This window comes from Kryptolebias marmoratus, linkage group LG15, assembly GCF_001649575.2.
Source record: "Kryptolebias marmoratus isolate JLee-2015 linkage group LG15, ASM164957v2, whole genome shotgun sequence".
NCBI classification, from domain to species: Eukaryota; Metazoa; Chordata; class Actinopteri; order Cyprinodontiformes; family Rivulidae; genus Kryptolebias; species Kryptolebias marmoratus.
Genome location: NC_051444.1, coordinates 14,815,508 through 14,840,148, shown reverse-complemented (window position 1 = coordinate 14,840,148; position 24,641 = coordinate 14,815,508). Strand labels below are relative to the sequence as shown.

The 24,641-nt window shown below is 40.4% G+C and overlaps 4 protein-coding genes across 8 annotated transcripts; 1 reads left to right on the top strand and 3 right to left on the bottom strand.

Moving 5' to 3' along the window:
• Positions 1–20: 20 nt before the first annotated feature.
• LOC108240291 (UDP-glucuronosyltransferase 2A2-like) lies at positions 21–3,788 on the bottom strand. 3 transcript variants are annotated; one of them, XM_037979848.1, is made up of 3 exons: positions 3,529–3,788; positions 2,662–2,733; positions 21–2,222 (listed from the first exon to the last, which is right to left on the bottom strand). In XM_037979848.1, the coding sequence occupies exon 3, from the start codon at positions 2,194–2,196 to the stop codon at positions 613–615; it is 1,584 nt and encodes a 527-aa protein (XP_037835776.1). In that variant the 5' UTR covers positions 2,197–2,222; positions 2,662–2,733; positions 3,529–3,788; the 3' UTR covers positions 21–612. The 3 variants fall into 3 exon arrangements, with proteins under 3 accessions (XP_037835776.1, XP_037835777.1, XP_037835775.1); XM_037979849.1 differs by lacking the exon at positions 2,662–2,733; XM_037979847.1 differs by lacking the exon at positions 3,529–3,788 and having other exon boundaries at positions 2,662–3,509.
• A 2,518-nt stretch (positions 3,789–6,306) lies between these two features.
• On the bottom strand, positions 6,307–9,683 carry LOC108240279 (UDP-glucuronosyltransferase 2C1-like). Of its 2 annotated transcripts, none has more exons than XM_037979853.1 (3): positions 9,399–9,683; positions 8,531–8,685; positions 6,307–8,302 (listed from the first exon to the last, which is right to left on the bottom strand). In XM_037979853.1, the coding sequence occupies exon 3, from the start codon at positions 8,281–8,283 to the stop codon at positions 6,703–6,705; it is 1,581 nt and encodes a 526-aa protein (XP_037835781.1). In that variant the 5' UTR covers positions 8,284–8,302; positions 8,531–8,685; positions 9,399–9,683; the 3' UTR covers positions 6,307–6,702. The 2 variants fall into 2 exon arrangements, with proteins under 2 accessions (XP_037835781.1, XP_037835779.1); XM_037979851.1 differs by having other exon boundaries at positions 6,307–8,283; positions 9,399–9,682.
• Positions 9,684–9,780: 97 nt separating this feature from the next.
• ugt5c3 (UDP glucuronosyltransferase 5 family, polypeptide C3) lies at positions 9,781–12,453 on the bottom strand. Its single transcript, XM_037979850.1, has 2 exons — positions 12,178–12,453; positions 9,781–12,083 (listed from the first exon to the last, which is right to left on the bottom strand). The coding sequence occupies exon 2, from the start codon at positions 12,081–12,083 to the stop codon at positions 10,500–10,502; it is 1,584 nt and encodes a 527-aa protein (XP_037835778.1). The 5' UTR covers positions 12,178–12,453; the 3' UTR covers positions 9,781–10,499.
• A 1,369-nt stretch (positions 12,454–13,822) lies between these two features.
• Positions 13,823–23,698, top strand: chrna5 (cholinergic receptor, nicotinic, alpha 5). Of its 2 annotated transcripts, XR_001808762.3 has the most exons (9): positions 13,823–14,016; positions 14,330–14,470; positions 17,988–18,139; positions 18,291–18,335; positions 19,725–19,834; positions 20,078–20,255; positions 20,344–21,039; positions 21,214–22,427; positions 23,315–23,698. XR_001808762.3 is itself a non-coding variant. In XM_017423631.3 (8 exons), the coding sequence occupies exons 2-8, from the start codon at positions 14,383–14,385 to the stop codon at positions 21,370–21,372; spliced, it is 1,428 nt and encodes a 475-aa protein (XP_017279120.1). In that variant the 5' UTR covers positions 13,823–14,016; positions 14,330–14,382; the 3' UTR covers positions 21,373–22,620. The 2 variants fall into 2 exon arrangements, 1 of the variants encoding a protein (XP_017279120.1); XM_017423631.3 differs by lacking the exon at positions 23,315–23,698 and having other exon boundaries at positions 21,214–22,620.
• The last annotated feature ends 943 nt before the right edge of the window (positions 23,699–24,641 follow it).

The window sequence follows — 24,641 nt, the reverse complement described above, 5'->3', positions numbered from 1 at the left end:
AAAGCAGCGCTCACTTAGAATTAGTTTGGATACACCTAGTAGTTTTAATTGAAGCATAGCTAAAGATTTGGATAAAAAAAAAATGCTTAAATTACATTTTTTTGGCATTTAATGCTGTTCGTTCTCAGTAGTTCTTCCAAAATTCAAACTGGAAAAAGACTTCGCCACTGTATTTAAAGAGTCTTAAAAGGTACAAGAGATAAGGGAGAACTAAGATGATAAAAAGCAATCTCTTACGAAAAGAGTAACGGCTCAAAGTCACTGGGGAAAAAGGCATATAATAGCATTCTTTTTATGTAACACACGTAATGCCGAAAAATATTAAAATGTGTTTTTTTTTTCTTTCCCTATAATAAATTAATTTTCTTTTAGGGAGCTTAAACAGCACACTAAAATCTAACCCTTTATAAGGCCACTACTGTTTTTGCAGAAACAAAAAGAAGAGCATTATCACGTTGAAAGAAAAACGTTGCTGTGCAATCTAAGAGTACTGCACCAGAGGGGAAGAAAGAAAACTGACACGTCTTGTGCAATGAAGCTCACATTTTCGTGCACAGTTCAGTAGAACATAAAGTCTTAAAGACTGACAAAGGATTAAAAAGACTTTGCTGCTTAATCAGATTTCACTTTTCTCCTAAAACACAATCTGAAGCAGCACCGCACGAACAAAGAGAAAACAAACAGCAGAAAGGCCGCGATTGTTAGTAAAAACAAAATGACATCCACAGAGTGGTAGATGTACCAGGGCATTTTGTAGGACTGGGCTTTCAGGTGAGCAGCACCTTTGTGTCTCATGACAAACTCGATCCAGAAGACTGCTCGTTCCAGTGGCTTCATCGGCTGATCTCTGTGCAGCTTGGACAGTCTCTGCATGTTCATCCTGTAGGAGGGCTTGTTCAGGACTTCCTGGGTGGTTGCCAGAAAGATTTCCCTAGTCAGGTCGGAAATATCCAAAGCCCTTGCAACACCTTTAGCTCTCAGTCTGGAGAGATTGTCGGCTTGATCAAACACGAAGGGAATGCCTACAATTGGAACTCCGTGATATATGGCCTCATAAATACCATTTGTTCCTCCGTGACTTATAAACAGCTTAACATTTGGGTGCCCCAGCAGGTCATTTTGTGGCAACCAGTCGAGCATTAAAGTGTTGTTTCCCAGGGTGGCAGGTCTGACACCTTTATACCTCCAGATGACTTTTTGGGGTAATTTAGCAAATGCTGCAGCAATTTCATCCGCCAAGTCATGGGGAAGCTCTCCAATCAAAGTCCCCAGAGACATGACGATGACTCCGTGCTCTCCAGAACTCTGCACAAACTCCTCCAAGTGCTGAGGCAGCGGTTTTGAAGGTTTGCACTGGAACCCTCCCATATAGATAACATTAGGCATGGTGGGACGAGGGAACTCAAACACAAAGTCCACCCTCATGAGCCACAGGTCTGCAGCCTGAAACAGAGAAAAGTAGTCCACGTCTGGGCCAAAGTAGAGCTTGGACAACACAGAATAATGTGGCCCAACTACCTGCTTGTACATTTGCATCCGCACCGTGTAAAAGATCATGTTTCTCACCCTCTCAAAGAAAGTCATTCGATCTGATAATTCTGAAGGTGGAAGTGGGACGTAGGACAGAGGAGAGGGCGCGATAGCAAAGTGCGCCTCGCCGTGAACAGTCCAGCGCGCATTGAAGACAATCGGTAAGCCAAGATAGTGAGCCAGGAATACACCTCCACCGTTCACAGGATCTGTCAGAACCGCGTCATATTTGGCTTCTCGGAGTGACTGCATCAAGTCCTTATCTTCAAACATGTGCACAATCATTTCGCAGACTTTTCTGTGGAGCTCAAAGAACTTGTCTTTTAACTCCATGTCCAAAGCAAAGCGGGCCCAAGCGGATCTGTTGCTTCGTTTTATTTTGATCACCTCAGAGACAAAAAGGCGGTAGAACTCCTCATTCCCACCGGCGGCAAAATTCACTTTGACTGCCTCGTAATGTGGGGACGTTTCACTGACGTACCAGCTGTCTGCGGCTCGGACGACGGTCACAGAGTGTCCCCGCGAGTGTAGCTCCTCAACAAGTACCCTCATGTTCACCCAGTGGCTGCCGTCATGCGGGAAAACCAGAACTTTCCCAGCATGAGCAGGTGGAGCAACGGCAAAGAAAACAGAGCTGATGGCAGCAGAAAACAGTGCCAAGAACATCTTCGAGTCTTCCGAATTGGCGCAATCTGAAATGGAACCAGAAAACAAAGCACAAAAAAATCAGATTAATGTTGATGTTTCAGAAAAATTTGAGCACAAAGGACCGGTGAGCCTCAAATGCAGCTCAGTGGTGATGATGCACTGAATAGTCTCTTTATTTGCAGGAGGAATGTTCCTGCTGACAGCCCTCACGTGTTTGTAACACATGGAGCCTCTCTGGGGAAAATAAAATCCTGCCTGCTGCTAAGAGCTTTGCATGTGTCGTGTCAGACTTCTGTTTCTGAGCAGAAAAAAAAACAAACCACATTACCACAATTCAGCTCAATCTGAGTAAAAGGAAAGAATAAATCAATGCCTGTGCTGCAAAATGCATTAACATTTTACCTATTTTTCCACTGATCAAATGTGCTACAGTTTAACAATAGATTTTATCCAATAAAAATCTGTTTCCATCAGTCTCATTACCTCACAGGAAGAAACGGTTGCTTCTCTTGCAGCGCTGAGCAACGGCTTTCTTTTTTTTTTTTGTTCCACGACCTGCAAACAAAAACCTCTTTTGCACAACAGTCTTGGCAGAGAGATGAAATCCGAACTCGACAATCTGGGCTGTAAAGAGCTAAAGCTGCCAAACACTTCCTTGTTATGGCTGTCCCACCCTTAAAAAAAATGTTGCCAAGACAGTTTCTTGTCTGACTAAGAAACAGTCACAGCAGAGCAGTGAGCTGCAAGTGCAAAGTTAAGAAAGATGTATTCTAGGTTTTTTTTTTTAAGATTGGTTTTATGGTTTTACCCTGTGCACCTTCAGTCAACCATATGCAGGTTTTTTTTGTTTATATATGCTACAAAACTACTACAATAACACTGGATTTGCTCAGCAGAGAGCAACACTTCTGAGTGAGAGTTGCATAAAAACAGTCAAGTTCTCAAACTGAGAGAAGTGTAGTACACATTCATATGCTGCACACTCTTTCATTTTATTGAAACTACAGCATACAAATACAGATAAAAGAGATAGAAGATGTGTGTGTGTGTGTGTGTGTTCATTCTTACAGTTGCACATCTACATTCCTGCCAATTAAAAACTTATTAGAAGATCAAAGACTATAGTTGTGTTGGTCCAATACCTTAGAAACCAGTTTAAACAATGCATAATTGTAGGAATTTTGACTGTAAACTAATATTTTTCTTGACTTGTCTCAAACTTTTGATCAACTGGAGGAGCTGCTGAGAATAACAGGAAGTTGTTTCAAACCGCAAAACCTCAAGCAAGTGGAGCTACAAAGCAACATTAACAAATGTTTCAAAAAAATGCAAAGAATGTGTAGAACTCACTCAGCTTGTTTGCAGGTTTAACTTCTTGCAAAAACAAGTAAAGAATCCAGAAGGAGAAGGGCTGCACATTTTGATCTGAGATGCCTGCTTCAGGCTCAGGTTCAGACAGGCATTATTCGAGCCTACTAAATGACAGTACCCTCATGAACCAGAGGCAGGAACACCTCCCATTTTTTACTGTACTCCTATGAGTCATGTTTAAAGAAGCCAGACACATGAGCTGTATTTTTTGTGTCAGCACTAACTCTACTGTACCTTCATTGCATGAAACCCATTACCACCCATACTGACAGGGTCGAGCCTGCATCTCACTTGGTCCTTCTTTGTTTCTAATGGCTCAAGATTCACAGCTAGTCATTCGCTGTTCTTCTTATGTCAAAAAAGTTCCCCTTTTTTTTCACTGCGATACCCATCAAACGACAAGTAAAGAGAAACAAAAGAAGGAAGTGCCTCAGGCTGCATGCATGTCCTTTAGTAAAGCGAAATGTCTTCAAGAAACAAGAAATCAAGTTACATTTTCCCTCAGTTCTCAAATATGACCTGGATGGAAATTTGACCTAAACAGCAATAACTTCAATTCTCAGTAAAAGATGATCTTCAGTCAAAACTGGCATGATATGTGGCCGATATGCATTCCTTCTTGAATGCTAGGCCTTTAATTTGATTGAGATTTTCTCTTTATTCATTCATTTTTTCATTCACTTGAATCAGGTGGAGGTCTAATAACTTAGACTGGGTATTTTGTTGATCCAGTTTGGGTTAATGCATCAGCTGCCTAACATACTTCCTCACATTTGACTCCAGATTGGTAAACGGAGAAGCTGACAGTCAACTCAGCTAACTGCAAAGTGTGTGGCTCTTGTGGCTGCAAAATAAGCTCAAACCATCACACCTCCAGTGGTACCTCTGTTTGTACGGACAGGTCTTTTAGGGGCATCCAGTGAACCATTAAAGTGTTGTTTCCCAAAGTGTCCGGTCTTTTGCCTCTGTAACTCCAGATGACTTTCTGGGGTAATTTAGCAAAAATCGCAGCGATCTCGTTAGCAAAGACCTCGGGAACTTGACGCACAAAAGCTCCCAGAGACATGATGATGACTCTGTGTTCTCCAGAACTCTGCAGAAACTCCTCCAAGTGCTCAGGAAGTGGTTCTGGAGGTTTACAGGGAAACCTTTCTATGTACACAACAATGTCTGAATCAATCTTAATCTGCTCAGTCACAATCAGGCCCAAGATATCTGTCACATAATGGCTGGTATACTAGTTTACTCAAAAAAGTGGTATGCATTTAGGTCATGTGAAATCATGTCTATCACGTTTTCAAGGTGAAGGAGCGATGGCAAAATGAGCGTCTTCAGGCATTAACCAGCGAACGTTATAAACCAAAGGAAGATTGAAATATGTGGCCACAATAACTCCATTGCCCCAGCAGGGGTCAGTAAGAACCAGGTCAAATTTGCTTATTTTCAATCTTCCAAATAATGGTGTCTTCCAACATAACTTTGAGAAATTTACTCACATCAGTGTGAACTTCAGCAAGTTTGCCGAACAATCCAACAGTTGTGTAAAGAAAACTACTCAAGGGAAAAAAAACAACTGATTACAAAATTGTCATTTAAGCTCTTTTCCACAGGAACAGTGATAGTGCTGTAATAGGAGTTGTCCTTGATGCACCGTACGACAGTAATACTGTGCCCTCTGGAGTGCAAAGCCTTCAGGAGAACGTCCATGTTTATCCAGTGGCTGCCTTCAGCAGGGAGGACCAGGATGTTTCCACCCTGACACTCTCTGGGAATCAGGAGCAGCAGGAGCAAAACACTGCAGTAACACACCGGCCTCAACCTGACAATCAAATGACAAAAAAAAAAGGAATCCACCACAAACAACTACTGTTTAAAATTTTAATACACATAAAATGGATAACGAATGCAACAGGTTATTATAACTTATTGTTTAATGTTTTAATTGGTCAAGATGTTGTTGTTCTGATCACGTTTAATATATTATCATAATTTGAGAAAATGTGTCAGATGTATTATCAGTTTCACACTTACTGTATACACAAAGGTTTTCATCAAAAGATAAACTGCAAGTTTCAGAGTTGCAGCTGTCTGTTCTTCATCCTATTAGTATTCTGATTATTAAATCAGAAGAATAACTTAAAATGAACACTTTCTGCAGATTTGTACATTTTATAGTAGACATTAATGTGAAACATTTTCACTTACCATCTTGCTTGACCAGGCAATAAAATAAAATCACATTCCTAGAGGGTTGCAGCGTGCTGTGCCAGCAAAACAAACCTGAAGAGTGTGGATTTATAAAATGTAGACAAGTGGCAGATGGCCTGTAGCCCAGAACAACCTTTGAACAAAGAACAGCAATAAACATGTCCCCATTTACAGGGCCATTGCACTGACAGAAAGTGTGTAAGAATCTGTTTAACTTTACTCTTTTAGGTACTCCATAAATTTAGGCTAAATAGCTCACAGCATTCTTAGGGAACGTTCATGTGGCTACTTTGAAAAAAAAAAAAAGTTTACAGAGCTCAGCAAAATCCAGGCGACAAATCAATTCCCCCGGTTTAGTAAACACTGATTTTCACTAACCTTGGTGTTTATGTGCAGCCGGTGTTATTGGCAGTTTTTAGATCTAAATAGGAAACGAAGCTGAAATAAACGCGGATGTGAAACGAGGGTTTAGAGATCACTTAAAATGACATCATCTGGCTCTAATATTCAATAAAATCAGCATTAGTGACTGTAATGTCACCAAACGAGAACTGGACATTTATTTATTTTGGTAACATGTAATACAAAACAAAACCCCCAAATCATAAAAAACATTTAATGTAAAAAACACATTTCAGCTACCAACAGGGACACCCTCTGATTTAATAAATCCATAAAATAGGTGAGTAAGAATATTACTAAATGATCTTTGTACAATCTGAACAGCAAGCTATATCAGGTGAAAAAGTTCCAAATGTTTACTATAGAATAACCACTAAACAACCTCCAAAATGTTGCATGTAGGGACTAAATCTGGAAACATATACATTACTCTAAACAGGGTCAAAACATCAATTTAATCCTATGTGTATTTGAATGAAAAGGCATGTGACAGTGTGAAAGTTTTTCAATAGGATAAACATTCATAACGTATCTCCTGAACAATTAATCCCGTTTTACTTTAGGTTTACACAGTGTCTTACACAAACACCTTAAAAATAAGACAGGAGCTAAAAGCATCAGCAGCACTGCTGCAGTCAGGAAGAGGACCACATCTACAGAGTGGTAGATGTACCAGGGCATTTTGTAGGACTGGGCTTTCAGGTGAGCAGCACCTTTGTGTCTCATGACAAACTCGATCCAGAAGACGGCGGTGTCCATCGGCTTCATCGGCTGATCTTTGTGCAGTCTGGAAAGTCTCTGCATGTTCATCCTGTAGGAGGGCTCGTTCAGGACTTCCTGCAGAGCTTTCAGGAAGTTGTCATCTTTGCTCACTGTGGCCAGAGTAAGAATTTTAGCTGCTCCCCTCTCTTGCAGGCGGAGCAGATTGTCATATTGGTCAAAAAACATGGGTAAACCCACTACTGGGACTGCATGACATATGGCCTCTATGATCCCATTTTTTCCTCCATGAGCTACAAATAGTTTGATCTTTGGGTCTCCTAAAAGGTCTTTTTGGGGCATCCAGTCAACCATTAAAGTGTTGTTTCCCAAAGTGTCCGGTCTTTTGCCTCTGTAACTCCAGATGACTTTCTGGGGTAATTTAGCAAAAGTCGCAGCAATCTCATTAGCCAAGTCCTCAGGGAGTTGACTTACAAAAGCTCCCAGAGACATGATGATGACTCCGTGTTCTCCAGAACTCTGCACAAACTCCTCCAAGTGCTCAGGAAGTGGTTCTGGAGGTTTACAGTGGAACCCTCCTATGTACACAACATTAGGCATTGTGGGGCGTGGATAGTCGAACACAAAATTAGTTCTCATCAGCCAAATGTCTGCGTCGACCTTAATCTGCTCAAAGTCACAATCAGGCCCGAGATATTTCTCGCATAATGGCTGGTATACTAGTTTACTCGGTAAAAAGCTTTGTATTTGGGTGATTTGATGAAAGAGCACGTTTTTGACTCTCTGAAAAAAGGTCATCTTATCAGTTGATCCAGTTCCTGTTACAGGAACATATGACAAAGGTGAAGGAGCGATGGCAAAATGAGCGTCTTCAGGAATTAACCAGCGAACGTTATAAACCATAGGAAGATTGAAATATTTGGCCACAATAACTCCATTGCCCCAGCAGGGGTCAGTAAGAACCAGGTCAAACTTGCTCTCATTGATCCTTCTGATCAACTGTGTGTCATCCAGCATGACTGAGACAAGTTCACTCACATTAGTGTGAACTTCAGCAAATTTGGGGAGTACTCTTAGCGATGTGTAAAGAAAACTACTCAAGGGCAGATCCCCCTGTTGAAATTTCATAAACTCCTTTAAGAACTTATTTGCAAAATCCTGATCCAATTGTCTTTCCACGGGAACAGTGATGGTGCTGTAATAGGAGTTGTCCTTGATGTACCAGCTTTTGCTGCACCGTACGACAGTAATACTGTGCCCTCTGGAGTGCAAAGCCTTCAGGAGAACGTCCATGTTTATCCAGTGGCTGCCCTCAGCTGGGAGGACCAGGATGTTTCCACCCTGACACTCTCTGGGAATCAGGAGCAGCAGGAGCAAAACACTGCAGTAACACACCGGCCTCATCTGAAACAGAAGCAGTCAGCTGACCAATCAAAACAAGTTACAAGTAATTACCACTTGAACAAACAGTTTCCCAAACAAATTATTACTTTCCACTTTGTTTACTGCTAGTTTGGCTTTTCATAAATGAGTTTTAGCTCATGATTCTTTTTTTAAACCTAACCAGATGATGAACCTGAAGCGGACAAACATTTTGTAACAGAGCATACACGTTTTGTCGTTTAAATTTCAAAGTCTTCCTTTTACTTACAGTCAGTTGTGGTTGTCCCGACGAGACGATGAAGCGTTGTCAGAGGGTCAGAGTGTGACAAATCAGAAGTGGCTGGTCGTATAAACTGCAGGGATAAGGAGCGACGCTCTCCGACCCAGTCAGGAAAATGCTGCCAAAGGTTTGAACTGAGCAACCTGTCAGCAGAAAACAGTGATAACGAGCTTAATGATTGACAGGGTTAGTGAATAGAGACATGCTTTATTGTATTCTTTTTTTTTTTTCACACTTATATCAACGATCAGATGTTTACAGAAATCAGGCCACAACTCTGTAAGTCAAAATGTTGATTTGGACTAATATGTTTTCGCTCAACTACAGAAATTGCCAAAATAAAACTAACAACAAATTAAAGTGATGTTAGGTTGATAATAACAGGTTTAATAAGGTGGGTGGATTTTCACAGGTGAAAGATATTACTTGTGTGACCGACTATGTTTCAGTTCAGCTCATCATGTCGGTGTTAAACAAATCCAATCAAACAGCCTAACATATAAAACATCTGTATTAGCATTAATATTATTAGGGACCGGTAACCCTGCTTGACTCTCCTGTTTTTTGTTATGTTATATATTGTTTTGTTTTGGTTTTTTTTTTTTTTTACTCCCACAGTACATGGACGTGGGGACATGAAAGTGTTTATTATGGGAATCTGCACTCGTTAAATTCAATTTAACAGAATATGCGGCTTTCAACAGCTAAACATACTTCAATAAACTGAAATGGACACCGTAACTGTTCATTTTAAGCAATATTTCTTAGAGTTAAGAGACATTTTTTTAAACAAAAGCCAGGGTTTCGCAACGCATTATTATTGTCGCGTTTGTCCCTCACACGCTCCTGTACTTACGCTTTTGACGCAGCGCCTTCTGGAGTCGCTTTAAAATAAAACTACATTCACGTAAAGTAGAAGCTACTAAAATGTCTCCTTTGTCCGACGTCCTCTTCTTCGTTATTAAACACCTGCAGCAGAAAGCAGCTCCCACATGTGAGCCTCAGCTCCTAAGACTCCTTCTGAATGATTGGGGCTCTCTTTCAAACTCCGCTTTAAAAAAAAAAAATCAAACCAAATATCCACACCAGCTTCAAACTACTGCGTCCTCCATTGTTGTTGTCGGTTGCGTGACGTCAGTCGGCTGAACGTTGCGCAACTACGGCAAGCCGAAGGTGCCGCAAGTGTGGTAATAATAACTCATGAGGAGTAACAGTAACACCTTTTCCTTTGCTGCGTATTAGTTCAAATACAACAATCTTTATTATCCCCGAAGGACAGCTTGACTGATAAAGTCAGTAGACACTCACATACACACAAGACACAATAATACATGACAGGAAAACATGCAAAAATGAAAACACTAAGGTCACAACTGCTCATTTAGGAGCCTGATTGCTGCAGGTAAAAGTGAATCATTTATTCTGTTAGTCCTACATCTTGGCAGCAGATACCTGTGTCGGGATGGGAGCAACCTGACCTCACCATGGAGAGGGTGATCTGCCTGGATCAGTCGGGCCTTTTTCACTAACCCAACACAAAAAACTATCAATATTTTTAAAAAAAACTGAAATATTTGAAGTCTTGTAGAGTAAAATTAAGGTTGTGCACCTCAAAAACACCCCAAAGTGACTCACCAGAAAAAAAGTAGTGAATAAGATCTCAAAGATCAGTTCAGAATCTTTTTGGAAATACCTACAACTGTATTTTCACATTTCACTGCTGAACACATCTGTTATATGAATTAAACCTGGATAAGTCTCGAGTATTATATCAGTTTTGTCTTTGTTCAGCATTGCTGTTAATCAGATGTCTCTTTTCCAGTGGTCTGACAAAAAAACAAGAAAACCACAGAGACTAAAGGTTTTCCCAAAGTGGGACAAACAGACCTTCAAACTCTCAGAGAGTCCTTATGACTCTTTGAGCCAACATTTAGTGAGAAAATCTGCAAACATAAATTTAGTCACGTTTTACTTTAGGTTTACACAGTGTCTTACACAAACACCTTAAAAATAAGACAGGAGCTAAAAGCATCAGCAGCACTGCTGCAGTCAGGAAGAGGACCACATCTACAGAGTGGTAGATGTACCAGGGCATTTTGTAGGACTGGGCTTTCAGGTGAGCAGCACCTTTGTGTCTCATGACAAACTCGATCCAGAAGACGGCGGTGTCCATCGGCTTCATCGGCTGATCTTTGTGCAGTCTGGAAAGTCTCTGCATGTTCATCCTGTAGGAGGGCTCGTTCAGGACTTCCTGCAGAGCTTTCAGGAAGTTGTCATCTTTGCTCACTGTGGCCAGAGTAAGAATTTTAGCTGCTCCCCTCTCTTGCAGGCGGAGCAGATTGTCATATTGGTCAAAAAACATGGGTAAACCCACTACTGGGACTGCATGACATATGGCCTCTATGATCCCATTTTTTCCTCCATGAGCTACAAATAGTTTGATCTTTGGGTCTCCTAAAAGGTCTTTTTGGGGCATCCAGTCAACCATTAAAGTGTTGTTTCCCAAAGTGTCCGGTCTTTTGCCTCTGTAACTCCAGATGACTTTCTGGGGTAATTTAGCAAAAGTCGCAGCAATCTCATTAGCCAAGTCCTCAGGGAGTTGACTTACAAAAGCTCCCAGAGACATGATGATGACTCCGTGTTCTCCAGAACTCTGCACAAACTCCTCCAAGTGCTCAGGAAGTGGTTCTGGAGGTTTACAGTGGAACCCTCCCATGTACACAACATTAGGCATTGTGGGGCGTGGATAGTCGAACATAAAATTAGTTCTCATCAGCCAAATGTCTGCGTCGACCTTAATCTGCTCAAAGTCACAATCAGGCCCAAGATATTTGTTGCACAATGGTTGGTATACATCTCTGTTCACTGCAAAATCATGAATTTGAATAATAAAAAATAAAATCATGTTTTTGACTCTCTGAAAAAAAGTCATCCTATCAGTGGATCCAGATCCTGTTATTGGAGCATATGATAAAGGTGAAGGAGCGATGGCAAAATGAGCTTCTTCGGATATTACCCAGCGAACGTTGTAAACCAAAGGAAGATTGAAATATTTGGCCATTATTACTCCATGCCCCCAGCAGGGGTCAGTAAGAACCAGGTCAAACTTGCTCTCCTTCAGTGTTCTCATCAAGTCTGCGTCATCCAGCAGGGCTGAGACAAATTCCCCCACAGCTCTGTGAATCTCAATGAATGTGCTAAACATGCCTACAGTTGCCCGAAGGAAGCTTGTCAAAGGTAAAGCCCCTCGTTCAAACTGTATGATGTCAAATATGATTTCTGTGATAAAATCTTGATAGAAGCTTCTTCTCACAGGAACCGTGATGGTGCTGCAATACGAGGAGTTACCCTTGACGTACCAGCTGTTGCTGGAACGTGCAACAGTGATACTGTGCCCTCTGGAGTGCAAAACCCCAAGGAGAATTTCCATGTTTATCCAGTGGCTGCCATCTACAGGAAAGACCAGGATGTTTCCACTTTGACAGACGCTGGGAATCAGGAGGAGCAGGAGCAAAACACTGCAGTAACAGATTGGCCTCATCTGAAATGGAAGCATTAGACAATAAGGGTTAGATTCTGTTAGGTAAACTGGTGTGTACACAGAGGCTTTCTGTATGACAAGCCTTGCTACTTACTGTGGTCAGTGTTGTTTCTCCCAACAGAAAAAAAATACCTTACTGAATGTGATGGGGTACAGCACAGGAACAACAATCCCTAGTTTTGAGTTATTTGTAGTTCAGAAGGGAGGAGCTCCACCAGCACTCATTCCCACTCACTAGAGTTCTCAGGAGGCAGCTAGTCATAGCTGCAATCAAGTGAGGTGACACTTGAAAACACACAATCTATAATTAAATAAAACATTGATTTAAATAAGGTTAGTGCTGTCGCATCACAGCAAGAAGGTCCCTGGTTTGCTTTCCAGTCTTTCTGTGTGGAGTTTGTATTTTCTCCCCCGTGCGTGTGTGGGTTTTCTCCGGGTCCCACAGAGCAAAAACATGCGTGTTAGGTTAATAAGTAACTCTAATTTGCCCCTAGGTGTGAGTGAGAACGTGAATTGTTGTTTGTCTCTATGCGGCCCTGTGACGGACTTGCGACCTGTCCAGGGTGTGCCCTGCCTCTCACACAGTGACTGCTGAAGGCAGGCACTACCTGGAAAGGCAGAACTGGGTAAAGAAAATGGATGGTTTAAACAAACACACAAAAAAACAAGAATTTCTGTAAAAGTGCCACTCAAAGTTATGTGCCTTTGTGATTATTGCAAATACAGTAAATGATCATTTTTTTTATTTTTTTTTTTACTATAATTCATAAGTAATTCAACAAAAGCCTTATTTAAGGCTAGAAGGAATTCATACTGCCCACCACCTTTCTTGACAGAGTTTTAATTCAAGATGGTTGCCACAGCTATCTGCCACAACCACGCTGCATGTGTTGAGTGATCGTCAGCTACTACCACAGCAAAACTTAGCTCAGTAGCTGTAAAACTGACTGAGCTGTAACCATTTTGTATTGGCTAATGTTGATTAGCTGTGGTGGCCAGCTTGAATTGGATTGACTCCCAAATTTATTAATATATGATTGTTTTCTCCAAGTGTCATTACAATCCATTCAGTGGTTCATGAGATTTTTTACTAACAGTACAGAGAAACAAACACACCCTTGCTCACAAACATAGACTTGGGCAAAAACATCATTGCTCCTCCTTTTGGCAGCGGGTGATAACAGAGACGTGCCAGTTGCCAAATCATTTGGCAGGTAATGAAAGACTATACCAGTGGCTACATAGGTTATATAATTTGAAAATAATTGAAGAAACCATGGTGTCCAGTATATTGCTTTTATCTGTTCTGTAATAAGACAAAAATGTCTCCCCTCACACGTCCACATTAGGCTGAAACACAACAAGAAGTGTCAGAAATGTGCTTCCTTTTTTCCCCCCACGATGTGCAGGGAAGTCACACATGCCTACAGTTAGTCATTTATTCAATAAAAAAACATACAATTTATGCAAATCCAGTCCGCAAATATGGCCATGTCCACAGCCAGATGTGCAAAATCTCGTGGTAACCACCTGCCAACCGTCCTGGAAATCGGAAGCACAGTTTGCCATTTGCTGCTGTCTTTGAGGCAGCAGAGTAGCCACGTCTGGGGAGCGGCTATTCCTGTCTGTGCTTAGTGACTAGATTTGTCAGTGAAGAGGAGTGATGCTGGTTTGGGTGGAGGGGCTGGAGCGGACTCTGAGGAAGGGGAAGGAGGAGGAGGAGGAGGAGGAGAAATGAGGGGAGGAGGAGGATGTGTTGCCTGTGCTCAACTGGAGGCAGCAGGGAGTGCAGCAGCGTCTGCGAGAGGCGAGGAAAAGAACCTGCATGGAATGGAGGAGAGCGATGCAGCACTGATGCTGTTGTCAAGGCTCCCTCCACCTTCACAACCACTGCTACGCTGGACGCTGTGTTGATGGGAGACAGCCAGAGCAGGTACGTGCACAGCCTTTGAATGATCATCTGTGGTTTGGATTTATTACCTTTGGGAGGGTCACGATAGCGAGGTAAAGGTGGAGGGCATGTTTTAATTTGTGCAGGGTGTTGTTCTGTGTTAATAAAGGTGTGTTATCAATGCACAGTAGTCTTTAATGTAGATGGTGCTATTGAGCAGAGGTGACTACCTTGGAAACTAAACCTTAAACCCCAAGCCATTTTTTTTAAAGCTGCTGCCTTTAAAATGCTGTTGAGTTCCCATTATACCCTATTTTTCATTTCCTAAACCTTAACTGTTTTTCATATTTGACAGCTTTGGGATGCCCAAGGGACCAGCTGTTTGTGTCCAGTGCCAACTTTGATATAATGCTTGGAGCAGGAGGAGCGCCCACCTCTCTCAGACTGCTGCTGCTGATTCCATTGCTGTGCCGGTGCCACCTGTGCCACTCGCTGCGTGAGTGTTTTATGAACAAGTAATGCCTCATCAAGTTAATTTGTGTGACAAGTTCACGGTGAGAAATGACTCAAACAGAAGAATAGAAACAACTGGAAGACGATGTGGGGAAATATAAGACAAGAAACAGTAAAAAAAAAAGCTTATGGAGCTGACATCATAAAACTGGTACTGGTGCAACTGAGCTTAACTGTTTGGCATTGGTAATATCAGTGAAATATATAATTCAGGTATAATTTACAGATTTTGCTCAAAAGTAAGCAAAACAGGTATTGAAAAAAATATTATTTAATGAGAAATTTAGCAGCCAGTACAATTCCTCCTTCAAGTGATAGTTCAAATCTGTTGAAATTGGTTCCTAATAAGGGTTATGAACAATAAATAGCTTACCTGTTATAGACAGAAATTTAAACAGCCTTATTGTTGCCAAATAAAGTTGAATCCTGACTGAATTGACAAGCTAATGGCTAGTCTGAATGGGTCCAAGACTAAAATGAATAGCCACCATATCAAAACAACTCTAATTTAAAAAAATGCATATAGCTGCTCATGCAAATTGCATTTTACAAACTTTTATAATGTTGTCAATTTTGCTTTACATGATTATTTTCAAAGAATTATATTTTGGAACTTCTGCTGTATTATTGTAAGTGCAACCTGGGTGACTTCTAGCAGCAATAGCCTATTATTTTTGCCAAAGTAAGTGTGTAATGTAAAGTTGACAATAATGTAAAAGTTTATATAATAAAGTTAGCATGAACTGCTATAAAATTAAAACAACATTAATCTACTTTGGTCTTGGCCCTGCTCGGGACGAGCCATTAGTTGTCATTCCGGTCAGCGTTAATCTTTTTTTCTCTCTCTGAGGCCATCAAAAAGCTATCTACTACAGGTAAGATATTGTTTGCTCATAACCTTTCCACAGAAGCCCACTACAAAGAATCTGAAGCATTTCTTTAAAACAACACACACATACACACAATTTTTTTTACAAACACAAGTATTCCACCTCCTCCTAAACTAACTTTGGGAAGTTTGTATTAAAATTAATGTCTTATGTTATATTTTTTGGTAGATAATTCTAAAAATGCAGAAATCCAGAAAAGGAATAGGCCAATGCTGAAGTTAAGACCATGTCTGATGGATGGAACATATGGAAAAGTGGTGAATAGATAGTTAGTAGAATAACCAAACGACAACAGAAAAATGAAACAAAACTGGCTGTGTTAAAAAGTGCAGCTCAACAAAGAGCCACTTTTGACATGGCACAAAATAATATGACTGTTGCTTTACACAGAACTGTGTTGACTCTTATGAGGCTTAAGATGATCTCCAGAGTTGTTTGATAGCAGAGTTTGTAATTAAAAAATCAAACAAACAAAAACACTTGATACTTAGAATAAGAACTCTCACATGAAGTTGCAATGATAATGTGATTGATATGCATGAACATGACTTGACAGGAGCGAATAGAGAAATTAAAACGGCCTTATTAGGACACCAGGGCGTCTGAAAGTGGTCTTAAAGAAAAACAACATATTGGGAACAAGTGGTGATCAGGTGTATAGGGGGTGAGCTGATCATACTCACAAGCAGGCTCAAGAGGAAGAAAAAAAATTACAATTGTAATAACACTTTGTACGTGTTTGTATGGATTCGTCATTTTTCTCATATGTTTATAGAAGAATTTTGTTTTCTTGTATTTTGCCCTTTGTTTTGTTTGATTCGTTTGAGTCCTTTGTTTCTTTTTTTGTTCTAATTTTAAATACTTCTACCCAAGTGTTCCTTATGATTTATCATTGCTAAAATTCTCAACATCCGCATCCTGTTATCCCTACTCTGTATTTAGTGTACATTTGACCTGAAAGGTTTCTTTTGTTAATAACTCCACCAGTGAAACAGCAGCTAACGCACCACTGAGTGAACGAGTCAACATTAAATATTAATTTACACAGTCAGGATCATCTCAACATATCTGACTCCACAGATTATAAATTTGTTCCTTCTCACACATACATTCCAGCAGTAGATTTTGTGGTTGCCTATCAGCCTGTCGGGGCGCTGGCACATGATGGAAGAAGACAAGGAGATGATGACTTTGCTGATCGTGCGGTCATTGACTGAGGGTGTTGGAGCTTTGCATGTATCGATCCGCGCTGTGAGAGAGTGGCACAAATCCTCGCAGTCAGTCTTGTTATAGATTTCCAGCCTCGTTCTCCAGCAGTAAATTTAGTTTGTTACACGGCAGGGTTATGAGGCAGGATTAATGCCATTTCGTGGAGTCATTTTACATTTATTTATGGTTTTCAATATCTTTTAGTGCAGTGAAGACCTGCTCAGACAATGACAGATTTGCAACACAGCTTCACTCATTTTGAGATTTGCCTGCATTTAGAATCGCAGTCATCGATCATGCTGTGGTGAAAGTTTCTAACATTAGGCACTGAGTGCGTGTTGGTAATTACATGTAAGTTCTAGAAAGGCATTCACTCAATTTCATGGTCAGTTTTCGACCTGGATCAGACCAAAACTCAAGTTACGTTATCAGCTGTAGCCAAAAACTGTCTCACTTCCAAAGACTGGAAGTGAGCCAACTCATTGCAACGCTTTCACTTTACAAAGGTGTTCAGCATCCATTCATTACCTCAGAGAGTCTAAATAAAATACAGTCATCCCGTATACTGTCTTAAATTTGTACCAAGTGAGTATTTATACCGAAAGTCAAAAGCTTCACACGAAACGGCCTGGAAATCTGTTGAGCCCTCTGTAAATCATGTAGTATTTAGCTGACTTCAGCTCGAAAAAACAAAACAAAAACCAAAAAAACTGCTGAGTTTGCTCTAGTTGGCAGTCATATACTGTCAAAGTTTCTAAAAATATATAAGTCAGACAAGAAACACCGATGGCTATTTGTTAGGCACTGCAAACCTTTCACCACATGTTATTTATCAGCTTATTTCTGCAGCTGACAGAGAGCTGATGGGTGTCAAATGTAATCCTCCTGCCACTGACATTAAAGCTTTTATATTTTATTTTCTGAACATTTCTGTTGCTATAATATGTGTTTTGTTAAGTGGATGTTTTGGCAAAGAAATGCAACCTTTGTAACAATGTTTTTATCCTATCTACAATCTTTAAAAAAAATCACGCTTTCTGTATGTTTTATGAACTTACAGCAGGGAATTTATATTAAAAAAAAAAACCACACTGGTCTTTTTAAGGCTATCCACCATTTACTTAAGCCATGTTTTAGCTAAAAAAAGACAAACTGAAAAGGATTTTGAGTGTTTTAAGGATCCATCATTGTTTCGCTTAAAGGAGGGTGAAGCTCGGTTTCATTTTGTAGTATTTACAATGTCACTAAATCTCTCAGATTACTCCTTTGATGGCCTCTTGTTTTCAGTATTTATAGCACAGAGGTCACACTGAGAACCTCTGCGCCTAAAAACTGCAGTAAGGTTGGAGAAGGTTTCTGAACAGACTTACCGTATATCCATTAAATCTTTTGTCTCTGTAGGGATTCCAAAACTCTCTTCGTATGCAAAAGCAGAGGACAAACTGTTCAAGTATCTCTTTGAAAACTATCAGAAATGGGTTCGTCCTGTGGAGTACCTGAACCAGACCATCAATGTGAAGTTCGGCCTGGCTATCTCTCAGCTTGTTGATGTGGTGAGGATAAAGGGTTCTTAATTATTTGCAATTGTTTCAAAGGTTTAGCTTATGTAAGATCAAATTGAATAAATGGTAATAAAACTGATAATCAGTCACAGAATGTGTACAGTTTGAGCCATTAACTTCTTGACTGTTTTGTTCACACTAGGATGAGAAAAACCAGTTGATGACAACTAATGTTTGGATGAAACAGGCAAGTAATGAAGTATGAAGCTGTGCATGTAACATGATTTATTACTGCTGGCCACCAAAAGGCAAAGGCACATGATAATGTTTGCCCAGTGTGTGTGTGTGTTTGTGTGCCTGTCTGTTACCCAAATATCTCATGAACCACTGGACAATTTTTAATGAAACTTGCAGAAAGCAATCATTGGATTTACATCTACAACTGATGAACGTTGCTTGTACATCTACAAACGACTTTTAGAGTCAGTCCAATTTAAGATGGCTGCCACACCTAGTCAATGTCAGCCAACACAGAAATGACTATAACCTGAACAGATATTGAGCTCAGATTTGTTGTGGTAGTTACTGAGAGACACTCACAACACATAGTGTGTGTGATATCTTGTGGTATTGCTTGAGACCATCCATATATTTTTTTTAAGGTTTCACCAAAATGGCTACAATTCCGTCATTTCTCAACGTAAGACGATCTTAGTCCAAAACTCTAGCACAAAAGGTGGTGGGCGATAAGCATTCCTACAAGCCTTTAATTGATTTAGCGTTACATTTCATCATCTGTAAACACACAGGTACACATACTTGGTGGTCGGTTTCCCATGAAGTCTTTGGAGGCATTTCGAAACAGCTCAGATGACAGGTGGACACAGTTTGTCCCTCCGCAGGGCTTTTTAATCAGGTCTGGTGGCATTTTGCTGACAGTTCTCATCTATATGAGCTGATTTGGCCTTGTGCCCACACACCTGCCTCCTCGTGCCCACTGTCCCCCCCTCCTTCTACTCCTGTCAGCCCGCTACATGGACTGGGGTGTCTTGTCTGTCATGCATCTTATAAATTACTATCAGACCGGGCTCTGCCTTCCAGTTGAGACGCTTCCTGTCCCAGTGATGAATGACATCCCGCAAAAAAAGGAAATTGAAGGGCAGTGGCCTTACCGATGACGGCTATCCATCATAGGTGTCATTTGCAAAATTAGCCATTTCTCTTTCGCCATCTCCTTTTGTTAACGTTTTTATAATAAAGTGCTGACAGCTTATAATTTCTTATATTATATGTTTGATCATCTTTTCTGTCATTACATAAAGTTTAATCTAGATGAAATATATCTTATAAATTATTAGTGCAATAGTTCCACTGATATAATTTGTTTTTATATAGAATAGATACACTTGGGTTATTAGATGTATGAGTGCTAGAGGGCAGATTTTTTTTTATTTTTTTGGGTGGAACCTATCTGTTTCCTCTATCACTTTTTGCACAAGGCTAAGCGTTGAACATGCAAGCTGTTCAGAATCCAAGTAAAAAGGTGCATCCTTTTAGAAAGGCTAAGTAAACAATTGCAAAGAAAAATCTACCTGTTTCGTCCTGCATAACCCTTTTAATTTCCTCTCTTCTGTAGGAGTGGACCGACATGAAACTCAGATGGAGTCCTGAAGACTTTCTGGGCATCACAACAATCCGTGTTCCTTCTGACAGAATCTGGCTCCCTGATGTTGTTCTGTATGATAAGTATGTGTCTCTTTATACAGTGTGCTGATGTCCTTTTAAATGTGTTAACCTCAGCGCTCTAATTTTAAACAACCACAGACAGGATCACATCTAGAACCTCGGCGTACTTTTGTTCTATGTCTTAAAAGGAATGTGAGATTTGATCAGAGCCTCTAAGTATTTACAGAAACCCGTAGCTTTGCGTGAAGGAGCTGGGACATGGGCGCTAAAACACCTGAAACTCGGGCACATTTCTGTCAACAGCTCAGATGGGCGTTTTGAAGGGACTGTCACCAAGGCTGTCGTTAAGCATGATGGCACCATAACATGGACTCCACCAGCCAACTACAAGTCAGCCTGCACCATCGATGTCACCTTCTTCCCCTTTGACCTCCAGAACTGTTCAATGAAGTTCGGATCTTGGACCTACGAAGGTTCCCAGGTGAGTCTCTGCGTCCAAAGTGACCATAGTGCACGAGCATTAGTCACGGCCAGTTACTGCCATGAGGTTTCATGCTGTGTTTTAACAGGTGGACATAATCCTGGAGGACTTCCACGTGGACAAGCAGGACTATTTTGACAATGGTGAATGGGAGATAGTGAAGGCCACAGGCAGCCGTGGTTTGAGGACCGATGGCAGCACTTTCTATCCCACCATCACCTACTTCTTTATTATTCGCAGGTTGCCTCTTTTCTACACCCTCTTCCTCATCATTCCCTGCATCGGCCTGTCCTTCCTCACCATTCTTGTCTTCTATCTACCCTCAAACGGTGGTGAGAAAATCTCTCTCTGCACCTCAGTGCTAGTGTCGCTCACCGTATTCCTCTTGGTCATTGAAGAGATCATCCCATCCTCTTCGAAGGCGATCCCTCTCATCGGAGAGTACCTGGTTTTTACCATGATCTTTGTCACGCTCTCCATTGTCATCACCGTGTTTGCGATCAACATCCACCACCGCTCTTCCTCTACACACACTAACATGGCACCGTGGGTGAGACGGATTTTCCTGCATCGGCTGCCTAAGCTGCTGTGCATGCGCAGCCATGTGGACCGTTACGCGACGAGTGGAGCGGCCGGAGCAGGAAGAACCGAAGGACCGGGGAGGATGCAGGAGCCAGGACCTGAGTTCAAACCGCTGCTTTACAACCAACACAACCTTCAAGCAGCTTTGGAGTCTATTCGCTACATAACCATGCATGTGGTTAAAGAAAATCAAGTCCGAGAGGTAAGTTGAACCTAACTTTCAGACTGACATGAACACAAAAACTGCAAGTTAACGTGAACATAACAAGTTGCTGATGAAAGCAGATGAATCACATGGATTATTTGAATCTGTCCTAAACACTTCTCTTTCTGTTGAGAGTATGTTAAAGTCTGACGTGTTTCTTCTTTGTTACAGGTGGTGCAGGACTGGAAGTTTGTTGCCCAGGTCCTGGATCGAATGTTTTTGTGGGCTTTCCTTCTGGTGTCCATTCTTGGCTCTGCTTTACTTTTCATTCCAGTTATTTACAAATGGGCCAGCATCATTGTTCCTATCAATCCTGGAAGTACTCTCTAAAGAAAACAAACAAACAACAACAAAAATGTTCATTTAAGAACAAATGAAAGAAAAGCACATTCGCTGCTCTTCAGGGCTAGCTTTGGACATTTGAAAGAACGAGATTCTGAGAATATTAATCAGATAGTGTTCCTTTTAGGGGGTATTAACATTCACTTTGTGAGATGCTACAGTGCCAGGAATCTTGCTGCAACTGTGGAGTCTTTGTTAGCCGAGTCAGGATTCACACACCATGTTTCAAGCCCACTTTTTTAAACTGATCCCAAGCCAGCTCTCATTGTGCGGTTGGGCGGGAAATGCAACAAGAAAGGAACACTCAAAGCGAAAGGCATGCATGCTGAGCACTTTCAAGCTGTGAGTGTGGTGCTGAGAAACTATACGCTTCCATAAAACAATGCACAACATTGGAGAGACGCTTATGTCTATGTTAGAAGTAACGGTTATAGGGAATAGTTACGGAAAACAGCAAACGAACAATTTAAACAGTTTGAACCACTACAATTGCTGCTGTAAATGAAGCAAAATGAACCTTAAATCCAACTAATATGCTCATTTCTTTTACATAATTCATGATGCTCGGATGACTTTGTGCATACTGATCACAAAAATAGTTTGTGTAACTGTAAAACTAGAGCACAATTTTAATATTAACTTCATATCAGATATCAGAAGCTGCCTGGAAAGGCCTAAGAGGCTCTGGAAAACATTCTCTAAGATAAACATTTGAGCCTGCTTACATGCCACCCACAGAGTTTCTTGTCAGGACTTGACTTCCCAGCTCCCCACTTCCTTTCTGAGGAAACAGCTCGAATTCTTCGTAAGGGTGGTGTACAGTTTAGAAAAAAAAACAAAAAACAGTTTACACGCAGAATGTTTGAGCTCATCGTAGCTTAGTGCAACGAAAAGCTCCTCTCAGATAAACTACATTAATATCAGAGCTTACTCGCAGACTTTTCTCGTTAGGACTTAAAAATTCCCCCTCACCTCCTTTTATCCTGAGGACAAAGCCTGCATTCTTGGAAAAGGCTGTGAGAAAACCCGTGGAAACAGCTCTGGTAAGCCGCACGAAGAAGTGAAACAACTCCACACAGATTTGTCTTGATAATAATATGATATGCAGATGACTCTGATCAGTTAATTAGAGTAAAAATGTAGTAAACGTTCATAATATCATTGCTGACATGAGATTACAAGGAAGACTGACTGAAGCTTGAGCATTTACTGCCTCTGTGTGGCCACACATGTTTATTACACCTAAAAAAAATCACAACAAACAACAATAAAAAACTTCCTTTGCTTTGCATTCTAGTGATGAAATGGTTGAAATGCTCCAGTGGTATTCCGTTTGACACAGACCTTATTAAAGAGTAGAAAAAGTATTAGAGAACAGATGAGGCGTTCTCAGCTTCTCTGCGTGGGGGGAGAGACACAAATACAGTAACAAGAAGGAATCTGTTTTTGCAGTTATGAAAAGAAACTGTTATATACATACATGAAAGACATAAACAAGCACAAAATGTCTAAGAAATAGGAAGGAAGGAGACATAATATATTTTTAAACATCTTACAACTCTTAAGAGGTCTTGTCAAATCTGTTTATTTCTCACTTTTATTAAGCTCATGCAGACAAGTCAATATTTTTCTGTCATTTCTTACACCAAACACTAAGAGTGTGATAATGGAAATACTTTTCAGCAACAAGGCTGCCCATTGGAGAGAATAAGCGTAATGATACCACTTGTGATTTGACCAATGGATAGAATTCAAAATGTTTTAAAATAAAAACGTATTTAACAAATGCATAATTTATTTATATGACATGTCATTTCTATAAATCAAACATGAATGAATGTAACAAGTGGAAATAAAGGGATACGGCTTAAGTTCCATGTTCTCGTGCTTCTGTTGCTCCTAATGAAACTAGCTGTGTGTTTTGCTGTAGAATCAATTTTTGGACCAATCAGAAGCCTCCCTGATCGTACTGCATGATGGATAAGTAACAGCTTCTATTTCTCAGCGCTGAAGACACCTTTAATGCTGACCGTCCCACCGAGCATCATTGACTCAATTATTAGAAAATGGAAAGATTATGCCAGCACAGCAAACCTGCCAAGGGACGGTTGTCCACCAGAACTCATGGACCATGGACGAGAGGGACATTCATCAGAGAAATAACTGATTTTCACCAGCAAATCTCCCCTGTGACAGAAGCAAACTATAAAAGGACAACATTCTTACACGAGTGACTCTTACGTCTGTCTTTAACAGTCTACGCTGACAGCGGGCCATTTGTTCAAAACCATCTATTAAAAATGAGGAGAAATCAGTCAGGTGATTGCTTGTTATGTTAACTACCGGTATTCTCACATTTTTACACATAAATGAAGACAGAGCAAGCAAGAAGCTGTGTTGAAGGATTTGTAGCATTTTTTAAAATCAGTTTCACGTGTCATTTTACAAGTGAGAATATTCTATAAAGTAATACAACCGAGTGACACATTCCAATAAAAAGAACTAAACAGAAAGTCGCATGTAATAACAAACAATTAGCACAAGATGTCCCTCTTTCAAAGCAGTCTGGATCATTGCTTAAATTCTCTTAAACAACAGCAGCAAAGTCTGCTAAAGACAAATCGGATTCAAACTTTTGTTGTTATTAACCAGGGTGGAGTTCAGGATGAAACTGGACTGTAAAAAAATGTACATATAAAAACTGTCATTTGTCTAAATTATTTTAAATAATATGCATGTTTTATGAAGTACAACAATATGGACAAGTGAATATGAAACAGTGCAGAGTGTTTAATGAGAGACTATGGATACGTACTGTATATACTTTATCTTAGTTTATCATATAGACGGTAGTAGAAAAACATGACCAAATTCTGTGGGAAATTCTGGACAGGAGCATTAAGTGTAAGGCACATCGATTATTGCCCCACAGGTGTGCGCAACAGGTTGAATGTGCCTTTGATTAGTTTTGTGCATACAACAAAAGAGCCTGTGCAAAAGCGCAAAAATCCACACTTGAAATGACATAAAATGAAAATGGTGCATTAGAACTGGAGCTCTTCTTTCTTTTTTTCTGACTTATTCCTTACTTGGCTCCATGAGTTCTATAGTTTTTAGAAAGAACCTTTCAAAGACAAACATTGTTTTTGAGCAATTAGGAGTTGAAATATAAATACAGTATATGCTTTATTCAAAAAAATAAGAATAAAACCTAGTGAAAAAGCTAGTCCTCTTGAATAAGGACAACCAAATAAAAT